Below are 20,328 nucleotides of genomic sequence, written 5' to 3'. Positions count from 1 at the left end.
ATGCACTGTGTTCTACGTAGCGATTTGTGCAAACATTGTCTCGTTTATCAGACGGTCTTCAGTAAGTCGAAGGTTAACTATACACATAGAGGGGAGGGGTTCGTAGTAGTTTAAATTACCTAACACAACGGCAAGTTAACCTTACTCGTAATGAGTTGACTCCTATTGAAGGCCTGTACTTGCTAAATACTGTTTCGCCATTGGCATATCCCGTTCCTTCACTGTTGTAGTTATTTCTGTTGCCTGTAGGAAGCTAAATGATTTTTGCCTTGGTCAGCATAACGTAAAAATAGATGTTGAGCAGCTTGGTGCAAAAGGTTGCTCAGATAGTTGGCGGAGTGCCCTAGGAGTTCGCTGCGTTTCATGATCTCTACTCGATCCGTCCGCATTACGGATTTGTACTTCCGTGTCCTTTGATGACTTCCCGATATTAACTCATTGTGTGACCAATAGGTCTTGCAGTAAGTAGTGAAAGATTGTTATCGCAAATATTAATTAGAGATAGTTTCAAATTCCAATATATAACATGTGATACACCACACATGAAAACGATACGTTAAAATGGTTTCCCAAAATAGCTTCAGAGCTTCACAGTGTAGTAAAAGCCCATCGCACTGTAACTTCAATCTACGATCCGACACATAGAAAGTAATAGGAGAGTTAAATGCCAGATTAACTACCAGAATTTATCTACATGCTACATATCGTCACTAAAGATGAACCAAGACACTCAAAGCCGGTGGCAGTGGCCAGTAAATTGTAAAAACAGTGGCGCACTGAGGTTCATCTTGTAAAATTTAAGTGTAATCACTAGACGACCGGTTTAGTTCACCTCTCTCGGCTAGTTTTTGACTTTCTCTGTGCGGTTCAACCACCACCTACATTTTTTGAACCTGATCATTGTAGTGAGACTTCGTCCCTCGACCGTTTCTACAATCCAAACTTCCGTCGTCTAACTGAACATTATTTTATGAAAAACGATGTATCCTGTCAACAAAGCCTTTCTTCTGTTCAAGCTGTGCCATAATTTTCTTCCCAAGTGGATTCAGTACCTCTTAAAGCAGTAATACGATCTAATCTGCATCGTTCTCCTGTATCACGCCACAGGAGCTCACAATTTCGTGAGTTCGTACGTGGCGGACACAAGGGGCCCCAGCTATTGCACCTAGGGAATGAGAGACGCGCTGCATTTCCTTCACCCTGCCCACTCCCTTGCTATTCCCGCTCCTTCTCCATTGCCACCTCCTTCCCTCTCTTGGTGTTTGTCAACCTGGCTATTACCCTGGTTCCCTGTATTGGTTGCATTTTTGCTCCTTTTACTTGCTCTTTCAGCCTTTTGGTGTTTCGGTCCCCACTTGATTTGATCTCCACTTCAAAACTTCGTTTTTAGTATGAGCCATATGGGGAAGAAAACTGTAACATCTATGGTCTGGATTCCTCTCCCCCTCCCTTCCCCACTGTAGCCCCCTTCCACCCTGCTAGCTCACCAGCATGTGTAGCCAGTCTGTGTGGTGAGGTGGTTACAGGCCCATATGACTGAGCCCCATGACCACACACGGATCACTCTATTAATACCTGAGCTGTTCCTTGTGTGTGCCAAGGAGTGGTTGCTTGTCCTCTTGGAGCATCGGAACTCCAGGCAACGGCCACTGTGCCAGACGGCCCTGGCTGTGGCTGGGTGGCGCCCATCGGGAGATCCCCTGGTCGGAGTGAGTGGTGGTATCAGGGCGGATGCTTGGTGCATGAAAACTCAGATTGCAAAAACTCGGCCGTTCTCACACGGCCGTCTCTTACAGTGGTGAAGGATCCTTAAATTCGGCCTCATGACCTGGAAGTCTTCCCGTCCCTGGCTGCACCATGGGAGGAGGGCCAGGCTCGCTGTTTTGGGCTGAAACCCTTTTCCCATTACCTCGTCTGTACTAGGACGGATTGGGACCCTTTCACTGCCACAAAGTCGTTCTTCGTGGAAAATATCGAGGAAAAGTTTGAAGTGGAGTCTACTAGTAAAATGCAGTTGGCCTCCTTGAACAAAGCTGCTTCTGCCACCCAATCTGCAGCTCTTCGTGCCTGTGATCGTCTTGGCAGTGTCTCAGTGTCTACCATTCCTCATCTTCCCTTATATGGTCCAGCGACTCATTTTTCATAGGGACCTCATCCTGCAAACTGATGAACTCTGAGCTAATCTGGAGTGATAAGGCGATCATTTTGTTAGACATGTGCAGAAGGGGTGCAAAGACAACTGCGTAGTTACTGGCGCCTTCATTCTGGCTTTCGAGGGGGATACCCTCACAGAGAACATAAACGGTTATGTGCTAGTAATGAGAGGTGAAGCTGTACATCCCTCCACCTGTGCGGTTCTCCAGGTGATTGGGTTTTGTGTCTTCCCACTGCATGGCGGACCCTTTTAGTGGTCACTGTGGCCACTCAGTCCATGGGGAAGCCCTTTTTTTCCGCCGCCTGTCTGAGTCAGTTGTGGTGACCGCCACTCACCTCGCTCGCCGGATTGTCGACTTAAAAGAGAAAAGATACAAGAGTAAAAGTATCTCGATGGCCTGTTTTACACTGAGGCTCGTCAAAACTTTGACACACTCCATCCGGTGTCACTATCTTCAACATTTGCCTTCGTTACTTCCTTTCCTCCTCCTCCTCCTCCTCCTCCTCCTCCTCCTCCTCCTCCTCCCCTCGTCCTTAACCCAGCCCCACCCCACTCTCCCCTGCAATTCCCATGACCTCCTGTCAGGGAGTCATTCCCCTCCCCAGCCGAAGAAGTGCCCCCTTATTCGGGATCTGCTGGTGGTCAGGCTTCCTACCAGGACGCCTCTCCTTGGCATCTCTCAGGCCAGAAGATTCTCACCACCACTCGACCACGAGGCGCACCATCCTTGTGCCTCAAGGTCGCCCACACTCTTTCGGTTACTTATCTTGCAGATGCCTGTACTTTCATTGTGTCCTGTTCTCCTCCACCTCAGAAACAGGAGAAGAAGAAACATAAATCCCAAGACAAAGCACCCCAGGTGCCCCCGGAGGTGCCAACTCCCCCTCGCAACCTGAGCCTGATATCTTTTTTATGGATGTCACTCCATGATTATTGGTGACCACTACTGACAGTGACCTGACCACCATCTCAGCTCCTTCGTGCCTACCTTGGACTCGCGCCACACGATCATCCAGTGGAACTGCAACGGATACTATCGTCACTTAAGGGAAATGCTACATCTTGTCTTCTCTTATTCTGCGTTCTGTCCTGTTTTCCAAGAAACGCATTTCGGTTGTGACCACTCTCCAACTTTACGTAGTTACTGGACATTCTGTGGGAACTGTGCTGGCCCTGGGATAGCATCTGATGTCTGCATTTTGGTTCTCTCTGATGTCCTTACTGACAGGATCCTCCTACGTACCATCTTGGAAGTGATAGCGGTTAGATGTTGCAAATGATGATGGCTGAAGTCATTCGCAATCTACCTCCTTCCAGGTAGGCCACTTGGTTATGTTGCACTGTCTACCTTAATCTAGCAACTCCCATCATTATTTCTCCTTCTTGGGATTTCAATGCCCATCCACTGTGGGGAGAGTCACTTCAATGGGTAGGGGTATCCTAATCGACCAACTTAGTATGGACTTCGATTTGTCTCCTCAATGATGATCACCCTATCCACTTCAATGCTGCTCATGGCACCTTCTCTGCTATTGATCTCGCTATCTTCTCCCTTGCCCTTGTGGATTATCTACATTGGTCATCCCATGATGACCTTTGTGACAGTCAGCACTTCCCAGAAAAACTATCGTTGCCCTGCTGCCGCCAGGCAGATGGGCCCCCACGTTGGGCATTCTCCAGGGCCAATTGGCCATTATACATGTCTGTCAGCTTTGACACCTCCCTCTCGAGTTCAATTGATCTAGTCGTGCAAGACATCTCGGCCTCTCTTCTTCATGCTGCTTGCACTGTTGTCCCCCTATTCACAGGGCACCCTCGTCATCGGCTGTGGTGGACCAAGGATGTCATAGTCGCTGTCCAGGGTCGCTGATGGGCGCTGCAGCGATTTAAGCGACACCTTTCCCAGACTAACCACCTCCCTTTCACACGTTTCCGTACTAAGACTTGTTAACTTAAGTGGATTAGAAAGGAATGCTGGAGCGCTATCTTTCCTCCCTGGGGACGTATGTCTCTTCATTGCAGGTTTGGTCAAAGCTCCATAGCGTTCCGGGCTGCCGGCAACAGTCGACAGTTCAAAGCTTGCACCTCCAGGGGGCACTGTGCACTGAGCCATTGGTCCTTGAGGAACACCTTGCCACACACTTCGTAATTTTGTCGTTCTCCGCTTCCTAGCCTCCTGCCTTTCCTCAGTAGAACCACAAAGTTGAACAGACGCCCTCTATTTCATCACACACCACGTTGATCCCCATAATACAGCTTTAACTGAACGGGAATTGGTGCAGGCTCTCAGCTCCTCAAGAGACACAGCCACAGGGCCAAATTCCATTCAGTCAGATGATCCAACACTTGGACCTTCTCGAGAGGCAACAGCTCCTCAGGGTGTTCAATCATGTCTGGTTCACAGATGCTTTTCAGTCACAATGGTGACACTATAGTTATCCTGTCCTTAAGCCTGGGAAAAACCCGACGTGTCTAGACATTTACTGCCCCATTAGCCTTTTGAATGTGCTTCATAAACTGTTCGAAAGGATGCTAAACTTCAGATTGTGTTGGGTACCATCATCTTGGGGCCTTTTATCACCATATCAATGTGGCTTCCAGGCAGGGCGATCTCAAACTTACCATTTACTCTGATTGGAATCAGCCATCCGACAGGCTTTTACTCACTACTGGCGCCTGGTCGCAGTTTTGTCACACATAAGGTATATGACATGGCTTGGCGCTATCACACTTTAGTTACCTTCCATGACTGGGGCTTCTGTGGTCCCCTTCAGATTTTTATCCGTGATTTTTCATCTTACAGGTTCTTCCAGGTTAGAGTTTACACTTCACTCACCATCCCTCAGATTCAGGAGAATGGTATCCCACAGGTATCTGTGTTAAGTGTCACACTCTTCCTCATTGTTGTAAATTGCCTTGTGACCTCTGTTGGGCCTCTGGTTACCCTGGAATTGTGTGCTGACAGATTTTTGCATCTGATGCAGCTCCCACTCTGTGGTGTCTGCTGAGTGCCAGCTCCAAAGCGCCGTCTGATGGGCCTCTGCGTTGGTCACCGACCATGGCTTCGTTTCCTCCCTCCAAAAAGCGAGTTGTGCATTTTTGTCCTTGACCCACAGAACACCTTGATCCAGAACTTCATTTAGGCAATGACCACCTCGATGTTATAGCACAGTCCCGTTTCTTAGGCCTTACTTTTGATAACAAGCTGACATGAATGCCTACACACCTTGGGGTGCAGACCGTTCCACTGTTATCTACCTTTACTGTGCTCTGGTCTTGTCCAGACTCTATAATGGTAGTCAGGTTTATGGCTCAGCAACTCCTTCCACTTTGAAACTCCTTGACCCTGGCCCTCACTGTGGGCTGCATCTGGCTATTGGTGCATTTCCCACAAGTCCTGTCGATAGTCTACTTACGAAAGCAGGGATTCCCCCTCTACATATCCGACGGAGTCAACTCCTTGTTTCTTACGCAGTTGACGTTCCCAGACCATGCTGCGTACCTTGTGCTTTTCATGAATGAGGGATGGCTTCCTCCCAATACTCGTGCATGGGTGGGATGGCCAATTGGCATGTGTCTCAATACCCTCTGCCAGGATTTCCATCTGCACTCAATGGACTGCACACCATCTCTTTCCTCCCCCCCCCCCCCCCAATTGGACGATGCCTAGAACACAGATTAGGACAGATCTCTTCCAGGGTCCTAGAGTGTCTGTCTGATCCTATGTTTTACCAGTGTCTTGTATGTACTATCCCTGCAGAGTTCCAGGGTGCCACCATCTTTTACATTGATGGTTCTAAGACTACTTTAACATCTCCTACCAGCTTCGAGGACCATTTGTTGCCAGGATCATGTAGTGCATTTACAGCAGAGCTTCTAGCCATTCACAGGGCCCTCCTTCTTGTTTCTCATGCCTCCCTCCACAGTATTTTCATTTTTCCCGACTCCATGAGTAGCCTTCAGGCTATCGATCGATGCTACTCTCGTCACCTCTTAGTATCTGCCATCCATGACCTTCTCTCTTCCCTTGAGCGTGCCGCCTGTTCAGTCGTCTTTCTATGGGTCCCAAGTCATGTGGGAATTCCAGGGAATGAATTGGCTGACCGTTTGGGTAGAGAACATTTTTGCCCCGTTTCCTCTCAAGATTTCAGCTGCGGATAAGCGGATCTACGTCAAATCTCTTTGCCCAAAAATGGAACGCCATCTGGAGCGCTACAGCTCATTAAACTCCACACAATGGAGTCTACTGCAGTTTCGGGCACTTCGTTTCGCCTGTCTCGGAAGGAGTCCTGTTTTATGCCGTTTACACATTCGCCATACCTGGCTCCCCCATTGTTTCCTCCTATGTAACGACCCAACCCCACAGTGTAGTTGTGGAGCCAGACTGACATCTCACATCTTGGTGGCCAGTCCCCTTCTTTCGGCCCCTCGTGTTAAGTATAGTCTTGCTGCTTCCTTAAATTTAATATTAGCAGATAATCCACGGATGATAGACCTGGTGCTCGGTTTCGTCCATGAAACTTGTTTTTATTGCCAGGTAAGAGGTTCTCCTTCAGTCGTGGAGCAGGGGCGGGTTGGTCGTGGTTGGGGCTCCTTTTGCAGCCTTCACGGTCTGTGACCCCATGACAGCCTCCCCTTTTTTCAGTTTTATGGTTTGGACTCACCTTTTATGGTTATACTGTTTGTTTATTCTTGTACTCTGACTGAATCCGTTCATTTTTAGCAGACTCATTCTTATGTAACTCCCTTCGGAATAGCGGGACTGATGGCCTCAGTTTGGTCCCATAATCAATCCTGTAGCACCACATTCCAAAAGCTTCCGCACTCTTTCTTCCAAATTTAATCGTTCGTTTCACTTCCGTACAAAGCTAGATACCGGCGAATACTTTCAGAAAAGACCTAAGGTATTAACAATCAGTAATTGATGTTAATTTACAGCAACGTTTTTGTTGTTGCTGCTAGACGGCATTTTATATCGTCTGCTTCAGTCCTCATTACGTTTGCTGGTCCAGTAGCGAAACTCCTCGGCTACTTTGTCATATCTCATAATTCCCTCAGCATTGGCTGATTCAGTACAGCTGATATCCATTGCACTTGTTTCACCGATATTCATGTCCCCTCTCTCAAAGAAACTGTAAACCAATCCAATGTACATAGTCACTTGTAGCTTCTGACGATTGCAATGTAGTCGCCAAATCTGTTATTTCTTTTCCTGGGGATTTGTTTCATTTCCAAAGTTTCATGTCACGTTTGCTCAGTAAACAGATTGAATAACGTGGAAAATAAATTACTACCTTACCTTAATCGTTTGTCAACTACTACGTCTACATGTGCTACAGTCTAGTATGAAAAATTAAATGCCTTTTCGCTTATGTTTTAGCACAAAAACACCCCCTCTCCTTCACTGCATCCCCCCTGTGGGTTCGGGGGTAAGAATAGGCCCACGGTATTCCTGCCTGTCGCAAGAGGCGACTAAAAGGAGTCTCAAACGTTTTGGCCTTGAGATGATCCCCTAACAGGTTTGACCTCCATCCTTCTAAATTTTCCGAAGAGCGAGCCGATTGGGGAAGGGCGCCTTACAAGGAGCGATGTGTCCATCATGCGTTACCATCTCTAGCCAGGTTTGTCGTCATCGCTTAGCAGTCCCGCTCACCTACCATCTCTTGGGCGTGGATTTGTTCTTGGGTGCAGTTTATTGCAGTCTGCTATGCTGTGTCGCTTTATGCGACAATGACGATATTGGACTACATCACCTGAAATCCAGCACGGTAGCCAGTCCGTTGTGGTGGGGCCGCCATGTAACCTGTTGGTTGTAGCCCCCTGACTACACAGGGATCGCTCTGCTGATGCCAGCGCCGTTAACTCCCCACGTATGCCAAGGAGTAGATGCCTATCTCCTTGGGGCATTGGGACTCCTGGCAATGGCCATCCTGCCAGGTGGTCGTTGCTGAGGCTGGGTGGCGCCCGTGGGGAGGGCCCTTGGTCGGAGTAGGTGGCATCAGGGCGGATGACCCGCAATGAAGCGTGGTACATCATCTCTTGCTGGCGGCCAGCCGCCAGCAGTCTCTAAGCGTTCCAGGGCTCAATACAACGCAACTACATATGACCCCAAATCGTTCCCCTCCCTGGCTACACCATGGGGGGAACGAAAGACTAAGGATGCCAGCGAACCATACTCGCCCTGCTACCTGGTGTGTACGAGAGCTGATGGTGAATCCTTTACATCCATGAAGCCTCAGTTCTTCGTCGAGCACTTAGAGGACAAGTTCGGGGAGGTGGAGGGCTTGTCCAAAATGCGCTCGGGCTCGGTTTTGATCAAATCTGCGTCCTCCGCCCAGTCCCGCCGGTTACTCGATTGTAACAAGCTGGGGGATGTTCAGGTTACAATCACGCCCCATAAGAGTCTAACTATGGTCCAGGGCATAATATTCCATCGGAACCTTCTATTGCAGTCCGATGACGAGCTTCGCGCCAAATTTAGAGCGGCGAGGTGTTCACTTCGTCCGGCGCGTACATCGTGGTCCAAGGGATAAGCAGGTTGCCACTGGTGCCTTCATCTTGGGCTTCGAGGGTGATACTTTACGTGAGAAGGTAAAGGTGATGGTCTATCGTTGTGACGTCAAGCCATATATCCCTCCCCCGATGCGGTGCTTTAAGTGCTGGAAGTTCGGGCATATGTCTTCCCGCTGTACTTCCAGCCTCACACGTCGAGATTGTGGACGCCCATCACATCCCAATACTCCATGTGCTCCGCCTCCCATCTGTGTAAACTGCGGAGAGCACCACTCGCCTTGCTCGCCGGACTGCAGGATCTTCCAGAAAGAGGGCAAAATCATGGAGTATAAGACCCTGGACCGCCTGACATACACTGAGGCCAGGCAGAAGTTCGAACGCCTCCATCCTGTTCGAATGACTGCCTCTTACGCCGCGGCTACTACTGTTATGGCCCCATTAGCTCTCCCTCAGACTGCCACCTCTCAGAGCCGGAATGCTACACCTGCCCCCTTGATGGTGGGGGGCACTTCACTCCCTGCTGCTCCTGCACTACCTGCCTCAGGAGCAGCAACCCCCCAACCATCAGGGACATCAGTCCCCACTTCTAAGCTGGGGACGCCTTAAACTTCCCCGGCTCGAATAGCACGGAAAGGGTCCCTTGGGTCCCTTCCTTCCCAGGTTTCCGCCTCTGGGAAGGGTGACGTCAGCCAATGGAAGAAAAGCAGACCAGTGGCTGATCGCAGGGCTTCCCGCTCCTCCTCCGTCCCGGAGACTGACTCGCTGGAGCCCTCCCAGCCAATGAAACCCAAGGACCAGAGAGACAAGACGAAGAAGACCTCTAAGGCCAAGGAACACGCGGTGGCATCCACCCCACTGCTCCCTACAGGCTCTGCGTCCTAGGATAAGGTGGAGATCCGGGCGTCCGCTGAGGACCTGGATCTCGCCGGACCCTCAGACACCATGGAAGCAGATTGTACTGGTCCTCCATCGGTGGCAGCAGGTGACCCAGTGGCGTGATCTGCCTCCTCGGCCCCTTCACGCCTTTTTCGGACATGGATAAAGCGATACTCCAGTGGAACTGCAGCGCTTTTTTCCACACCTTGCTGAGCTTCGCCAACTCATCAGCAGTCACCCTTTCCTCTGCATTGCCCTACAGGAAACTTGGTTTCTGGCAATGTGGACCCCCTGCCCTACGTGGGTATCGGGGTTATTACAAGAACCGGGCAGCTTATGAGAGGGTATCTGGTGGAGTTTGCGTCTACATCCTTAACTCTGTCTACAGCGAATGTGTACCTCTTCACACACCTTTAGAGGCTGTCGCTGTAAGGATGTGGACGCCTCAGCCTATTACTGTCTGCAGTTTGTATCTTCCGCCAGATGATGTCTCGCGTCATGTGTTGGCTGCATTGATAGCACAACTGCCTCCTCCTTTTGTGTTACTGGGCGACCTTAACGCCCATAACCCCCTGTGCGGTAGCGCCGCGATTACTGGCCGGGGTAGAGATGTCGAGACTCTTCTCTCGCAGCTTGACCTCTGCCTCTTAAACACGGGAGAGCCGACACATTTCAGCGTAGTCCATGGCACATTTTCGGCCATCGACCTTTCTATCTGCAGCCCCGGACTTTCACCATCCATCCACTGGAGTGTCCATGACGACTTACGTGGTAGTGACCATTTCCCCATCTTTCTGTCACTACCACAGCGTCACTCTTCTGAACGCCCCTCCAGATGGGCTCTGAATAAGGCTGATTGGGGCTTGTTCTCCTCTCTCGCCACTATCGCACCTCCTTCCCATGACACCATTGATGCGGTGGTTCAGTCACCACCGGCATCGTTTCTGCGGCGGCATCTGCGATTCCCTGTTCATCCGGGTCCCCTCGGCGGAGGACTGTGCCTTGGTGGGCGCCCGAGATCGCAGAGGCGATTAGAGATCGCCGGCGGGCTCTTCAACGCCATAAGCGGCACCCGTCCTTGGAGAACCTCATCGTTTTTAAACAGCTCCGTGCCCGTGCCCGACGCCTTATTCGCCAATGGAAGCAGGAGTGCTGGGAACGGTATGTTTCCACCATTGGCGTCCGTACCTCTGCATCGCAGGTTTGGTATAAGTTTAGGCGACTCCATGGCTATCGGCCGCCTGTCTCTGTCCCTGGGCTTTCGCTGAATGGAGTGGTGTGTCCTGACTCCGACACGATTGCGGACCGGTTAGCAGCGCATTTTGCTCAGTGTTCCGCATCTACGAATTACCCACTGGCCTTCTGCTCCCGGAAAGAGCGGTTGGAAAGTTGGAGGCTTTCCTTTCACACACGCCACACGGAGTCGTACAATGCTCCTTTCAGCGACTGGGAATTCCAGAGTGCACTATCTGCTTGCCCTGATACGGCTTCTGGGCCAGACCGCATCTACAGCCAGACGCTGAAACACCTCCCTATGAATTGCCAGCGACGCCTCCTAGATGTTTTCAACCGCATCTGGGTTGAGGGTGTGTTCACGTCTCAATGGCGAGAAAGCATCGTCCTCCCCGTGTTGAAACCTGGCAAGAACCCGCTGGAGGTGGACAGCTACCGCCCCGTAAGTCTCACCAACGTTCTTTGCAAGTTGCTAGAACGTATGCTGAGCCGGAGGTTGAGTTGGCTCCTAGAGTCTCGAGGCCTTCTGGCTCTGTCTCAGGGTGGGTTCCGTAAAGGCCGCTCTGCCGTCGATAATCTGGTCTCCCTAGAGTCTGCCGTCCGTACAGCCTTTGCACGCCGCCAACATCTGGTTGCCGTCTTCTTCGACATGCGGAAGGCGTACGATACGACTTGGCGATATCACATCCTGGCCACACTTCATGGGTGGGGTCTTAGGGGCCCGCTCCCGATTTTTATTCTGGATTTTCTGTCGTCTCGTTGCTTCCGCGTGCAAGTTGCTGCGTCCCATAGTTCCTCCCGGGTACAGGACGACGGGGTCCCACAGGTGTCTGTCCTCAGTGTCTCCCTGTTTTTAATTGCGATCAATGGGCTCGCTGAGGCGGTGGGATCGTCCGTCGCAGCTTCGTTGTATGTAGACGACTTCTGCCTCTACTACAGCTCCGCTGGCATTGCAGTTGCTGAGCGCCAGCTGCAGGGCGCTATCTGCAAGGCGCAGTCGTGGGCTGTAGCGCACGGCTTCCAGTTTTCGGCCGCTAAGACCTGCGTTATGCATTTCTGCCGGCGTCGCACGGTTCACCCTGAGCCACGCCTTTACCTTGACGGTGAACCTCTTGCTGTGGTAGAGACGCATCGGTTCTTGGGACTGGTATTTGATGCCTGGTTGACTTGGCTGCCTCATATTAGGCAGCTTAAACAAACATGCTGGCGGCATTTAAACGCTCTCCGTTGCCTTAGCCACACCGGATGGGGTGCCGATCGGTCCACCCTTCACCGGCTGTATCAAGCGCTGATCCAGTCCCGCCTTGATTATGGGTGTGTGGCTTATGGTTGGGCATCGCCATCAGCATTGCAATTGCTGGATCCCATCCATCACTGCGGGATCCGACTCGCCGCAGGAGCATTTCGGACAAGCCCTGTTGACGGCTTACTTGTGGAGGCTGGTGTTCCTCCATTGCGGATCCGGCGCGACCGACTTCTGGCCGCTTATGCTGCCCACGTTTGTAGCTTGCCAGGGCATCCCAACTACCGTCTCCTGTTCCCGCACTCGATCGTCCATCTTCCAGACAGGCGGCACCGGTCAGGGTGTACGTTCGCGGTTCGCATCCGGGCTCTACTGTGTGGGATTGAGTTTTTTCCTCTCCCGCCTGTTTTCCGGGCCAATCTCCGTCTGCCCCCTTGGTGTGTGCACCGACCATGCATTCGGCTGGATTTGGCACAGGGTCCGAAAGCCTCGGTCCCTCCTCCGGCCCTCCGCCGCCACTTTGTTTCTCTCCTTGCCGAGTTTCCCGGATCTGCCGTGGCCTATACCGACGGTTCGATGGTCTCTGGTCGCACTGGTTACGCTCTTACTCTAGAGGATCATTGTGAGCAACGGTCGCTGGCACCCGAGAACAGTGTATACACTGCCGAGTTGGTTGCCATCTATCGCGCCCTAGAGTATATCGGCTCCCGCTCAGGTGAGTCCTTTGTCATCTGTAGTGACTCCCTGAGTGGTTTACGAGCTCTTGACCAGTGCTTTCCTCGTTCCCGTCTGGTGATGGCCATCCACGAGTCGCTCCATGCTCTTGCGCGTTGCGGCCGCTCCGTGGTCTTTGTTTGGACCCCAGGTCATGTCGGCATCCCGGGCAATGAGCGGGTTGACACGCTGGCTAAACAGGCAGTGAGTTCACCGGCTCTGGAACTCGGCCTTATGGAGTGTGACCTCCTGTCGCTTTTGCGCCAGAAAGTGCTTGGTGCCTGGGGTGACGAGTGGCGCACCCTGCCCACGCCCAACAAACTTCGGGCGGTGAAGGAGACGACCGGTGTGTGGCGCTCCTCCATGCGGGCCTCTCGGAAGGACTCTGTCGTCCTCTGCCGGCTGCGCGTTGGCCACACGTGGCTGACGCACGGCCATTTGTTGCGCCGGGAGGACCCACCGCTATGTCGCTCCGGGGCAGCTCTGACGGTGGTCCACATTTTGGTGGACTGCCCGCTTTTAACAGGACTCAGGCAGACGTTTGCGCTGCCTGATACCCTCCCTGCCCTTTTATGTGATGACGTTGCTATGGCGGACCTCGTGTTGAGTTTTATTCGGCCAGGGGGTTTTTATCGTATGATTTGAGTGTTTGTCCTTCTATTTCCTGTATTGACTTGGGTCTTTTGCCTGTGGTTTTAAACTGTGGGTTTTAATGTCATTTGGTGGTTGGCTTTTCCTTATTTTCATGGTCGGCCAACCACCTTATCACTCGGTGTGATTTTAGTTCCGTTTGTCTGGTCTTTGTCTTTCTTGTATTGTGTCGTCCCTTGTCTCAGTTCTCCGTTTTTAACGACTGACAGTTTTTATTTCGTGTGATTTTATCGTGGAACAAGGGACCGATGACCTTAGCAGTCTGGTCCCTTCAATCCCACACCCAACCAACCTACCTTCCCTGCATGTTCTGGAAAACTGCATGCTGTCCCCATAATCTAATACCACCAAGGAAGCATGTGAATTAGCTGTGTACTGGTCACACCAAATTTACGATGTATTTATGAAGCGCACATTAAACAGATGCATAAACTGTTAGTAGAAAAAAGGCTTTCAGTACCAAAATACTTCTGTTAGTATTTGATACCCTGAAAGGAATGGTATTCTGACACGTTAATAAATATTGCTTTTCCAGAATGTTTTCTTTCTTGTTAAATCTTAGTTGCACATTTTCAGTATAGATATAATATTAAGGCTGTTAAAATGTTGATAATATCTTTAAGAGCTGTCAAACGAATAAAATTATCCACCTGTTGTTCTGTTTACAGCCAGCTGCTCATGGAACTTCAAAAGCTGATCAAATTCACCGGACGCAAATGCACAGGTCTGGCGAACAAATGCAGCGTGATTACCCTGGTGTCTGCCATGTGGACACGCAGCAGATACGTCTGCTGCCGCGCGCCATGCCGGTGTTGCTGTTGTGCAGAGTTGGAATGGCTCCTGCTCGCCAGTGGATAGCGCCGTCTGCTGCCGCACCGGTTGAGACTTCGGCTGGCAGAGGTGAAACGGCACACAAATGGGCCCATACAGAGGCTTCGCAGTCATCGGGCCGCAGAGATCCGTCCCGTCGCAACTCCAGCGGAGACATCGGCCAAGTGCAACACACAGCGACAGCAAGCAAAGTCCAGCGCAGTCGTACGCGAACGCTTCCCGGCAATTTCGCACAGCTGGAGAAATCTTGGACTTCTAATGCCGGCAGTCAAGTAAAGGTTAGTTACCTAGTGTGGAGGCGTGTTTCTTAAGATACAATCTTGGCATAAAGATACCGTGGACACCAATATACAGGTCACTCCCGTGTTGCAAATTCAATTAATGATCTCTTCGACGAATATTACGCTTGACGTTCCATCATTGTGCTGTTTCAATGTTGCTTTCGTTAAAGAACTACTAGAAGGAATTCATTAAAGTGCAAAGCCTGTAAACGTAGATACATACTGGATGTCATAAAACAGCAAGGAAATTGACGGCACGAAAAGATGTTCCACATTCCATTTCAAGCGGTATTATTTATACAAACCGTGAAAAGGATTTAAAGGATCCTCCGGGCGAGTTTCCACGTCGACGTGTGTGACGCGATTTCAGAGCGATGTCATCAGCGAAAATTGATGCCAACACATTTTCGACGCTGTCTCTACTGTTGCAGCTGTTGATTTTGTGCTTTTATCTTACTCTTCTTGCTACATCGCGCGAGTTACATAAGGACTGCCGTAGCGCTATAGGAATGGTCTGCCACCAGTAGCGGATTTAAAAATTTTACGCCCCTACGCACACCATATTATATGCGCTTTCCCAAAAAAAGTGTTAAATAATTACTATATTACCTGATCACTTCACAATTGCCGTTTTGGCTGGGAGTTGTTACCGTACTGTTCGTTGTTCTAAAGGACGCGTCAGCGGTGTAGTCGTGCTCAGTGTAATGTGGCTCCTGAACTGTACTTCATGTACGGCAGCCGATAAAACAAACTTAAAACTGCAATGTGTTAACACGTTCTCCTGTATGAAGACAACAGAAACGAACACGAGGATAATAACTTCAAATTTTATGGCCTAAGAACTCGGCAGAGCGTGTAGATCACGGATTTTTGTTACAGATTCACTTTCAATGTTCTTTTACACGAAACCGTTGAAAATGAAAAAGTTCTTACGATCTCAATTTGAAGTGAACGTGTCTTGCAGAAAAATTCTGTACTTTTACAAACATGAATTGACAAACTGTCGTTCACGATCTAATAACATAAATTTGTAGCAGATAAAAAACACGTTCGGTATTAGTCTGTAGGAAAGCGTAAGAACTAAAAATATTTCGGAGCACGAACTAATAACTAAACAGACGCCTTCTGTGGGTCCAGAGGTTAGAATAAGCTCGAGGTATCCCTGCCTGCCGTAAGAGGCGAATAAAAGGAGTCTCTTACTTTTTGGCCATATAAGCTCAGGTCCCATTTCATGGTTTGACATGCCACTTCGCAAATTCTACAAAAGTGCGTGGCATATGGGGAAGGGCGCCTTACGTAGTGCACGAGTTACCCATAATACCCTTAAATTTGATCTGCTTCACCTCTTTTGTCATGGCTTCTCATCTCCACCTGCAATCCAACTATTTTGGCGAGGTCACTTTCTGGAGTAAGTCATCTTCTTCCGTTGCCTCCTGTCCTATTTCGCCCCTGGGCGAATGACCATCAATGAAGTGGACTAAGTAATCACTTACTGGCGACCATACGGCGCCAGCAGTCTCTAAGAAGGGGAAGATGGAGTACAATGCTGACACATATGACCCTAAGTCGTTGCCCTCCCTCGCTACACTACAAGAGGAATGTAGGGCTACAGAAAAAACAACCATATTCGCCCCGGTATTTAGCCTGTAGCAGAATGGATGGGGAATCCTTTCTACCTATCAGTTTCTTGTTGAGCATCTTGAGAATGTTTGGGGAAGTGACAGCACTGTCAAACATGAGAAGCGATGCAGTCTTGATTCAGGCAGCATCTCCAGCCCAGTCCTGGGCGTTGCTTGTTTTTGATGGGCTGGGTGATATAACTGTTTCCGTCACTCCCCATAAAAGTTTCAACATGGTCCATTGGATTACGTTCCATCGCGACCTCCTCTTGCAGTTTCTAGAAGATCTCCGCGCCAATCTAGAACGGAGGGGTGTACATTTCATACGGAGCATTTACTAGGGACGCAAAGACAACAGGGTTGCTTCTGATGCCTTCATCTTGGCCTTCGCAGGTGCTTCATTGCCTGCTGCACGTTAAATGCCATATGTCGAGACTGCAGACGTCCACTGCATTCAGATATTCCCTGTGCGCCTCCTCCCACTTGCATCGACTGAGGAGAGCAGCACTCCCCATGCTTGCCAGACTGCAAAGCACTCCAAAAGGAGCGGAAAAGTATGGTGTAAAAGACCCTGGACCGGTTGACTTATCAAGAGGCTAAACTTAAGTTTCAACGATTACACCCTGTTCGGTTTAGCCGGCAGCGGGCCGATAGGTTATAGGCACTACAGTCTGGAGTCGGGCGACTGCTACGGTCGCAGTTTCGAATCCTTCTTCGGGCATTGATGTGATGTCCTTAGGTTAGTTAGGTTTAAGTAGTTCCAAGTTCTAGGGGACTGATGCCCTCAGAAGTTCAGTCCCATAGTGCTCAGAGCCATTTGAGCCCTGTTCGGTTTACGTCCACATACACTGCAGCTACATAATCGACGTCACAAGTACGAGTCGTACCACACCGTCACGAACAGTGGGCCCTCTTGGCCTCCAGAATACATCCACCCTCTTGTAGTAGGGGGAAAATCTCCTTCCATTGCTTCCAGAGTACCTACTTAAGGAACAAGCCCCCCCCCCCCCCCCCCAATTGAAGGGGACATAAGTCCCCTCTCACCAGCTGGAGAAGAAACAGCCTGCGCCAGCTCCTCTAGTGTGTAAGGGATCCTTCAGGACCCTCTCTCCCAAAGTGTCCACTAACGCCACAGTGAAAACTCGACAGTGGCTACAGGAGTCAAAAGCTGCTGGACAAAGAGCTTCTCGGTCTTCATCCATGCCTTAAACTGCTCCGGTGGCCCCAAAAGCACCACTCCCTACGAATTCTGCACCTGCCAAAGAGGCAGAGATCTCAGCATCCCCTGAGGACCTGTATCTCACCGATGCCTCATCCACAATAGGAATGGATACAAAAACTCTATTGATGGCAGCAGGTGACACTAAGGTGTAGCCTTCCTCCTTATGTGCTTCATGCTTTCCTAGCCTTACCGTAACGTCACCCTCCAGTGGAATTGTTGCAGCTTTTCCACCACCTAGCTGAGCTACAACTACTGTTAAGCTTTACACCTGCTTTGTGCATTGCCCTCCAGGAAACCTTTTTCCCTGTAATGTGGATCCCTGCCCTTTGCAGCTATAGGGGATATTAGAACTAAAACGACTGTAATAGTGTCAGCTGGAGTTTTTCTCCATGTCTTTAACTCGGTATGCAGTGAACCTGTGCCTCTTCAAATCCCTCTTGAAGCTTTGGCTGTCAGGATCAGGACGACACAGGAAATAGCTGTCTTCAACGTATATCTTGCTCCAGATCGTGCAGTACCTCTAAATGTATTAACTGCATTGATTTATAAACTTCATATTCTCTTCCTACTTTTGGGAGACTCTAATGCACATAACCCCTTGTGGGGTGGCACTGTGCTTACTGGCAAAAGTAGAGGGGCCGAAACTTTATCAGTTCGACCTCTGCGTCTTAAATACTGGAGCCCCCCCCCCCCCACCCCAACACATTTCAGTATGGCTAATGGCACTTATTTGACCATTGATTTATCCCTTTGCAGTGACACCCCATCTGTCCACTGGAGTGCACATGATGAGAAACTGGTCACTACCACCTAGGTCATCGTGTCACTCCCCTCGACGTACACAAAGGTGGGATTTAAAAAAACAGATTGAAACGCTTTCACCTCTGCTGTCACAGTAGAATGTCCCCCACATGGTACCATCGATGTGGTAGTTGAGCAGGTCACTAGAACGATCGTTTCTGCTGCGTAAAACACGATCCTTTTTTCTTTACGGTGCCCCTGGCGGAAGTCAATACCTTGGTGGTCTCCAGAAACAGCTGAGTCCATTAAAGAGCGTGGGCGAGGTCTACAGCGACATAAGCGGCGCCATTCCCCAGACCACCTAACCGATTTTAAGCGGCTCTGTGCCCGCGTTCGCCATGTTACGAAACGATGGAAACAGTGTTTGAAGAGAGATGTCGACCATTGGGTGCCATGTGTAACCTTCCCAAGTCTGTACGAAGATCAGACGTTTTCTTGGGTATCATACCACAACAGGTGTCCTTGGCATTAACATCAATGGCGTGTTGTCCACCGACGCAAACGCAATTGCCAGGCACTTAGCTGAGCACGATGCTCGAGCCTCTGTGTCAGAAATATTCCCCAGCACATCGCACCCTCAAATAGATGGAAAGGAAAGCCCTCTTGTCCAGTGAACGTCACAGTGAACCATATGATGATCCATTTACAAAGTGGGAGCCCACAGCATCCTTGCACAATTCCCTGACATAGCTCCTGGGCCAGATCGGATCCACAGTAAGATGATAAAAACATATTTCACCTGACTAAAAGCGACGTCTCCTCGTTATCTTGAATCGGATATGCTGCGATGGAGTCTTTCCATCGCAATGGCGGGAGAGCACAATCATTCCAGTGCTCGAACTCGGTTAAAACCCGCTTGATGTGGATAGCTACCGGCCCATCAGCCTCCCTAATGTTCTTTGTAAGCTGTTAGAACGTATGGAAAGTCGGCGGTTGTGTTCGGTCCTGGAGTCACATGGCCTACTGGCTCTATGCCAGGGCAGTTTCCGCCAGGGTCGCTCTATCATTGATAACCTAGTTTGCCTCGAGTCTTCCATCCTAACAGCCTTCACCAGACGCAAACACCTGGTCGCCATCTTGTTTTGTTTACGAAAAGCTTAAGACACGACCTGGTGACATGTTACACTTGCCACATTATATGAATGCGGTCTCCGGGGCCCCATTCCCAATTTCTATCCAAAAATTCCTATCGCTCAATACTTTCATGTCCAAGTTGGTGCCTCCCATAGTTACTCCCACCACCCCCTTATATCCAGAATAATGGGGTTCTGCAAGGCGCTGTATTGGGTGTATCTCTTTTCAGTGGCCATTAACGGTCTAGCAGCAGTTTGAGGGCTGTCACTCTGACCCTCTCTGTATGCAGACGACTTCTGCATTTCGTACTGCTGCTCCAGTACTGGCGTTGGTGAGCGGTGCCTACAAGGAGCCATCCACAAGATGCAGTCATGGGCTTCAGCCCACAGCTTCGTTTCCAGCCGCCAAGTCGTGTGTCATGCACTTCTGTCGACATTGTATCATTCATCCAGAGCCAGAACTCACCTTAATGACAATCGACTCACGGTAGGGGAGACATACCGATTTTTAGGACTGGTTTTCAGTACCCGCTTGACGTGTCTTCCTCATCTTCGTCTGCTGAAGCGGTAGTACTGGCAGCACCTCTGCCCTCCGCTTTCTGAGAAACACCAACTGGGGTGCAGATTGCTCTATGCTGCAGCAGCTCTACAGAGCCTTCATTCAATCACGCTTTGACTATGGGAGTGTGTTTTATGGTTCGGCGGCGCCCTCAGCATTGTTTCCGCAAACCAATGCACCACTATGGCGTTAGACTGGCAACAGGAGCGTTTAGCCCCCTTGCAGCTCTGGGGTAAGAATAGGCCCAAAGTATTTCTGCCTGTCGTAAGAGGCGACTAAAAGGAGTTTAAACCATTTCGGCCTTCAATGTGACGGTCCCCATTGGGGTTTGACCTTCATTTTTCAAAATTCTACAAAAGTAAGAACCTTTTGGGGAAGGACAACTTATGTGGTGTGTCACCGGTTTTCAGTGCACTAAGACCTTGGCACTCATCATCGTAACGGCGTCGTCACTGCACCCACTGTTGACAGTTAGGGCCTAAACACCTGATGGGTTGCACAAGTTACGCCCATAGTGCATCCCCATCTGCACCTACGATCATGATGAACTTACCATG

General features: G+C 50.1%; 1 protein-coding gene across 2 annotated transcripts in view; it reads left to right on the top strand.

The window, feature by feature from the left end:
* Positions 1-20,328, top strand: part of LOC126298569 (uncharacterized) — a 70,959-nt gene that overhangs the window by 36,551 nt on the left and 14,080 nt on the right. For both annotated transcript variants that reach the window (XM_049989936.1, XM_049989937.1), the window contains exon 3: positions 14,054-14,494. In XM_049989936.1, coding sequence (XP_049845893.1) covers positions 14,054-14,494 — 441 coding nt within the window. The remainder of the gene's footprint in view (positions 1-14,053; positions 14,495-20,328) is intronic.

Source organism: Schistocerca gregaria, chromosome X, assembly GCF_023897955.1.
Source record: "Schistocerca gregaria isolate iqSchGreg1 chromosome X, iqSchGreg1.2, whole genome shotgun sequence".
Taxonomy (NCBI): Eukaryota; Metazoa; Arthropoda; class Insecta; order Orthoptera; family Acrididae; genus Schistocerca; species Schistocerca gregaria.
This window is presented reverse-complemented; position numbering and strand designations above follow the sequence as displayed.